Here is a 6,914-nt window from a genome sequence, read left to right on the forward strand (position 1 = left end):
TGTATTGCAATAGAATACGTTGAAAATTCTGCTGTTGGATTGGGTTCGTTTTCAATGATCCAAACCGTGTATATGATTGTCCCACCATGAATGGTGATACCCAGATTTAAATATTTCAACCTTTTGGTTATTCAAAGGCGAAGAGAAAGTACATAATAAATGATTGAACGGAAGCCCATAGTATGAATGGTTTGGATCGTTGAAAAATGACCCTAAATTAAAAGGCTAAAGCCGCGAACGTCCGAATGTACAAAACTCTTTTAGAAATGGGCCCAGGACTCGGTGATTCATACTGTTCATCTGCCGGTCCTACTGTGGATGGGGCATGCTTCAAATACTCCCTTGATGACTGATCCTAGCCATCCAACCTCTCCTGGGCCTTTCACTTCACTGAAAGTGGACCGTTGATGTCGTTTCTTGTGAGCCATCTGTTTCGAATATGAGATTTTTTCGGCGGATTTTGTGGGGTGCGCTTCCGCCACGTCGTGGCATGTCGTATGTCGACGCGAATTTCCTGCAACAAGAAAGAAGCGCTTGCTAGAAAAATCTATGTGGGCCCCACCATGATGTCTACGTGAAATCCACTCCGTTCATCAGTTGCGCCAGTTGATGTTACTATGCATTTAAGAAATTACGCACATCTAAAACTCAATTGGACAACACCATAGGAAAAAGTGAGAATATGGACGCTCACCATTGAAACTTTTCTGGGCCCCACCTAAGTTTTGAATCAGGCTGACATTTGTATTTACTTTCATCATGGTGGGAAATTACCTTACGAACGGTTGGATGGCATATAAACAACACGGCAGGCCACAGTGAGGTTTCAATGGTAGGTGCTTCATCCCCACTTTTTACTGTGTTGTGGCCCACTTGAAATTTAATGTCCCAATTTTTTAGGTTCAAATTATAAAAATAGCTGCAGGAAACTGATGGACGGAGTGGATTCTACACATAATTCACGGTGGGTCCCAAAGAGCTTTTTGTTGTACAGGCTACCTACAACACCCGTCGGATGTGTTTCGCGTCCGTCGTGTGTGGAATATTGTGGATGGCCGAAATGGCCCCACTTCTACCACTAAAGCTCGCGGCACCATGAGTACTGCTACATGCACTAGCAAATGCCCGTTATTGCAACTTGTTTCTCACGGTAGATAGATAATGAGATCCAATCCGTTCATTAGAAGATATCATACGTATAGATATCTATTTTAAAATTTTAGAGTTGTTTGATTAATATAGGGTCATGATCCTACCTTCAACATGGACTGTCAGATTAAATTATCTTAAATATCCATTTAGTCTTTTGGAAATTTATTCACGTTTAAGTTTTATAGAATGTAATTATAATATGATTTCTTTCTGATGAGTGGATCAGAACTTTCGTACGTGTCTTTTTTAAGAATGTGTGGAAGGCGTGTGTACGAAAAGTGTAGCAACATGGGATTCCTCACACTCATGGTCTTTTCACCATCCTCCGGCCGAGGATCATACTTCTCCCGTTAAAGAAAGAGATCTGATACCCTGGCTGGCACTGATGGTCCACACGCATGCACTCAAACATTGCATACATCGCATGCATCTAACTCAAATCAAACCGTTGTAATCGTAAGGTCCACCGTTGATTAGATCAGATATTCGATTTTGTATTGATTTTCTGGTTTTAGCCTCCAATATGTATGCTTGTTTCCTGATCTCGCCTATCAAGTACTTCTCATCTAATCCATCCATTAGGTGACCATCAATCATATATTTACGACCTAAATTTTCTTTAATTTTTTATCTTGTGAAACATCTAGATTTAATTTCACAATTTGGACGGTTAAGTTGATCTCATTGTGTGCCACGTATACAAATTCTGAGAACACGTGTATGAACCATCCACTGCCACAGTATCGAAGTTTCCCACGTGAGAGAAAAAAAAAAAAAAAAAACTTTAGATACTCTGGCAGAGTGTGATAGACGATACGCAAGCACTTCGAAATTAGAAATTACCTGTCCAAATTATGGGTCTCAGTTTACATGTATCATGAACTAAAAATCACGTTTATCTGACTATATGATTGACGGTTAAAAATGAAAACATCCAACGGTCCTAGTTCAACCAACAAGTGTCCACGAATCAGTGGTTAGGATTGTTCAATCAATCTGATCTTGGGACTGTGAGTTGGAGAGTTTGGGTTCCACAATTTCGTCGGATTAACCTAAGTTAATATATGCCATGTGTACAATCTTTGAGCGCCTTTGTATCAAGCGTGCTACGCTACCTGAGTATCGGATAAAACTACCCTTCTCTGATTCGTAATCCAAAGCTGTGTGGGGCCCATAGAGATTCGTTTCAGAAATCCATTCCGTCCATCAGTTTTGAAAGACCATAAGAGGACAGAAGCATAAAAATAAGATATATAGAAGACTCATGTGGGCCACACCATACGAAAGAGTGGGAACAGATATGTCCACTAGAGAAACCTTCCTGGAGCTTACCATGATGTTTTTATGCAATCCAAACCGTTCATATGATTATTAACATTCAGATAAATTTTAATTAAAAGAATAATCCTGATATTAAAACTTCTGTGGTCCCCACAAAGTTTCCAATGGTGGGCCTTCAATTCCTACTTTTCCTTGTTATGTGGCCCACATGAGTTTTAGATCTGCCTTATGTTTATTACTCTGTCTTATTATTGTCTTAAAAAACTGATGGACAGAGTAGATTTATCACGGGGGTCTCGGTGGGCCCCACAGAGCTTCCAACTACAGGATCTTCCTGCGCCCCCAGTCACAGGCAATCCGCCTCCTCTCTCATTAATCAAGAGATAAGAACTCTGATACTCTGGAACAGTGTGATGGATGATACACAGAAACTTTGAAATTACACACATTGCATACAAATTAGTCAAATTAAACTGTCCAAATTACGGTACCCAGTGAAGATGTATCATGAATCAAACGGTAAGATTATTTCTTCATGAGACGATCGGATGGATGGACATTTATTGGACGGTTAGAATGAAAAATATCTAACGGTCCTACTTGCACAAATAACTGTCCACGAATCAGAGTTTTGGATTGTTCAATCAATAAGAGATTAGGATTTTCACTTTTTCTACAGTGGGTTGCAGAATGTTGTTGGTTTTATTTGAGTTAATATATGCCACGTGTACAATTTACAGGTGTATGCGTATCAAGCCTCATACGCAGCCAGAGTACCATATAACTCCTCTCTCCAAAACCCTTTAATGCGACTCTCTCCGGTCAGATGAATGCTCTCTCTCTCTCTCTCTCTCTCTCTCTCTCTCTTCTGTTGAAATCCGAGAGCCGTTGACGCCATGACAGGGCGGAGAGAGAGAAGCTCCGGTCCGTCGATCCGGGGGTCCCGGATCGCAGTGGCGGTTGGAATCGGTATTTCCCTCGGTTGCGTCTTCGCGTTTCTCTTTCCCCACGGCTTCTTCGGTTCCGATCCGCCGCGGGAGCACCAAAACTCCAAGTTCGCCCTACAGGTACCGACTTCCCTGCCCTGCCCTAGAATGCCTTCTCTTTTTCTTCCAGAATGTTCGTTCCTCTGGTAATTTCGTAATTTTTAAGGGCCGTCTCTGTTAATTTCGTAATTTCGCCCTTCCGCCGCGTTGTTTGGAATTTCTTGGAATTTTAATGGAGAATCGAGAATTCTTTAGAAATTCTGCTGGAAATTATAGGGCATAGAAGTTCATCTGGCTGTCCGATCGCCCTTGTTTGATCCACAGTGGTGCCTACCTGGCCGTACTGTCGGATGATCTGGACTGTCCATCTTGTTCGGCTGAACTGTTTGATGGTCAACTGTATAAAAATCGCTCCGATGGACGATCCTATTTGCCAGATTTTTTTTCATGTTGAATGTGGACAGTTGACAATCTTTGGTTGAGATCCCTCCATTTGAGGGCTGATGATCATAATAGATGTTCCGTCTAGCTGTCTGATCGCCCTTGGTTTATCCACAGTGGAGCCCACATAGCTGTACTGTCGGATGATCTGGACTGTCCATTTTGTGGGGCTTAACTGTTTGATGGTCAGCTTTACAAAATCATGCCGATGGACGATCCTGTCCACCTGGTTTTCCCTGTTGAATGTGGATCATTGACAATCTTTGGTTGAACCCGGCCATTCAATGGCTGCCGCGATGTCTGATCACGCGTCGTCCATCCTCAGTGGAGCATGGCTGTACTGTCATATGATCAGGACTCTCCATTTTGTTGGGCTTAACTGTTTGATGGTCAACTTTACAAAATCGCTCTGATGGACGATCCTATCCACCTGATTTTCGCTGTTGAATGTGGACTGTTGACAATCTTTGGGAGTGCTGCCGCCAGAATTGAAGTTCCAGCTGGATGTATGATTGCCCTTGGTCCATCCACAGTGGAGCCCACATGGCCATATTGTCGGATGACATGGACTGTCCATCTTGTTGGGCTTAACTGTTTGATGGTCAACTGTGACAAAAATCGCCCCGATGGACAATCCTATCTGCCTTATTTTCTCTGTCGAATGTGGACCATCGACCATCTTTGTATTTACATGTACATACAAGGGCCACCGATCAGATGGATAGGGTTGGTTACTTGACTAATGCGATATATGAACAGTCAAATCACTTCAGGGACCCCAAGATGGATGATCTGAGCAATTATCCATCAGTCATTATTGATGGGCCGTGCAATGGGTGTTAAGAATGCTCAACTAAAGTGGGCCTTGGGTACATATTTTGCTTTATACAGGGAATTTGATTGGAAGCATATCCATGTTATCGGCCAGATCTGCACCTATAATGCTTATCCTTTTGGTTTTGTTATGATTCTTATATACAACTTTGTAGGGCCAAATCAATGCATAGTATGATTAAAATGGTGGTGAATGGCCTCTTTAGATGTAGTTCATATTGGGAATGAGTCGGAATGAGGCCCCCTTTGGCAAGTTTGGTGGAGGTGGAGCCATTTTAGCACATCCCCCAGTTGCAGATGGCAGAATGCGCTTATTACTTTTGTTTGCAAAAATCCAGCAATGAGAATCAGGTGATCAGTGATTGCAGTTTATCGGTTAATACCATCAATATCACATGTGGGTGATACGAAGCCGAGCTTAAGTTTACTTTCTTCCCCGCATCGTGCTATGTTTCCCAAAATAGCAGGAACACCTAAATGGAGCCTTAGAATTTTGCTTTCTCTTGAATATCTTCGTGTGTTTACCTTGCGTTCCTGACATTTTGCAACTCTGTATTGTACTCTTTATAAATTTACCTGGCATGGTCATACGTCATTCATTTGTCTGGTTGGCCTGTTTTCTTTTGGCTATCTTTTGATTGCTAGGTTAACTCGTCCCCATGTGACACACCTGAACGGATTAACATGTTGAAGTCAGAGATAGTTTCATTGTCGGAGAAGAATGCAGAATTGAAAAGGCAGATCCGGGATCTCAATATGAAGTTTCAGTTGGCTGAGCAAGGGAAGGATCAGGCGCAAAAGCAGTTTCTGGTGTTGGGAGAACAGCATAAAGCGGGGCCTTTTGGTACCGTCAAGGCTCTAAGAACCAATCCGACTGTCCTTCCTGATGAATCCGTGAACCCAAGACTGGCAAAGATACTTGAGAAAGTGGCTGTGCAGAAAGAGCTTATAGTCGCATTGGCAAATTCAAACGTGAGAGAAATGTTGGAGGTTTGGTTCAGGAACATCCAGCGAGTGGGCATACCAAATTATCTGGTCGTAGCTTTGGACGATGATACAGAGAATTTCTGCAAATTGAAGGGAGTCCCGGTCTACAGAAGAGACCCCGATGCAGGTGTCGATTCCGTTGGGCAAATGGGTGGCAACCATGCTGTCTCAGGGTTGAAATTCCGCATCCTGAGGGAGTTTTTGCAGCTTGGTTACAGCGTCCTCCTCTCGGATGTCGATATAGTGTATTTACAGAATCCATTCAATCATCTGCAAAGGGATTCAGACGTGGAATCCATGACCGATGGTCATAATAACATGACAGCTTATGGATACAACGATGTCTTCGATGAACCTAAGATGGGTTGGGCCCGATATGCTCATACAATGCGCATATGGGTTTACAACTCCGGATTCTTCTACATTAGGCCTACAATCCCATCAATTGAGCTTTTGGACCGTGTCGCTGATCGGCTTTCCCGGCAGCCCAAGTCATGGGATCAAGCAGTGTTCAACGAGGAGCTCTTCTACCCGTCACACCCAGGTTACGATGGGCTCCATGCTTCCAGGCGAACCATGGATTACTATCTATTTATGAACAGCAAAGTCCTGTTCAAGACTGTGAGGAACGATGCTAACCTCCGCAAGCTAAAGCCGGTGATCATTCACGTGAACTACCATCCAGATAAGCTGCCGAGAATGAAAGCAGTCGTGGAATTTTATGTGAATGGCAACCAAGATGCACTGAAACCTTTCCCTGATGGTTCAGAGTGGTAGAAGATTACATTTCAGTTGCCACATGCTAGAGTTTGTGGGCTTTTGCTCTTGATACTCCAGAAGCGTTCAAAGCTTATCGGATTTCACCTTTTCTGACAGCGTTGTGAGCTCTATCTTTCAATTCCCACCTCACTTGAGATTTGAATTCTCCTATGAATTGCATTACGCTGGAATAACTTGCGTTACTCCATGTAGCAGTTTGGTCAGTCCTTAGACGAGTTTTTACCTTCGATTTACTTGTACTGCAGGAAGGTATGTTGTATCATTTCCAGTCTGTATTGATACTGCTTGAACGTAGCTGTTTTGGGTTGGCACCTCAATCTTTTCAGTTTCGAATTTGGTGATTTCCATTGAAGGTGATGAGTTTTTATAATGCCGTCCAAATATTTGTATGGTACCCATTCAAGCTTTCAGTTTGTGCAAGTAGGGCCCATATTTTCAGGCATCCAAACCATT

General features: G+C 42.8%; 1 protein-coding gene across 1 annotated transcript; it reads left to right on the plus strand.

The window, feature by feature from the left end:
- Positions 1 to 3,264: 3,264 nt before the first annotated feature.
- Positions 3,265 to 6,778, plus strand: LOC131218529 (arabinosyltransferase RRA3-like). The gene is made up of 2 exons (XM_058213114.1): positions 3,265 to 3,500; positions 5,340 to 6,778. The coding sequence occupies exons 1-2, from the start codon at positions 3,330 to 3,332 to the stop codon at positions 6,456 to 6,458; spliced, it is 1,290 nt and encodes a 429-aa protein (XP_058069097.1). The 5' UTR covers positions 3,265 to 3,329; the 3' UTR covers positions 6,459 to 6,778.
- Positions 6,779 to 6,914: the final 136 nt, after the last annotated feature.

Source organism: Magnolia sinica, chromosome 11 (genome assembly GCF_029962835.1).
Source record: "Magnolia sinica isolate HGM2019 chromosome 11, MsV1, whole genome shotgun sequence".
Taxonomy (NCBI): Eukaryota; Viridiplantae; Streptophyta; class Magnoliopsida; order Magnoliales; family Magnoliaceae; genus Magnolia; species Magnolia sinica.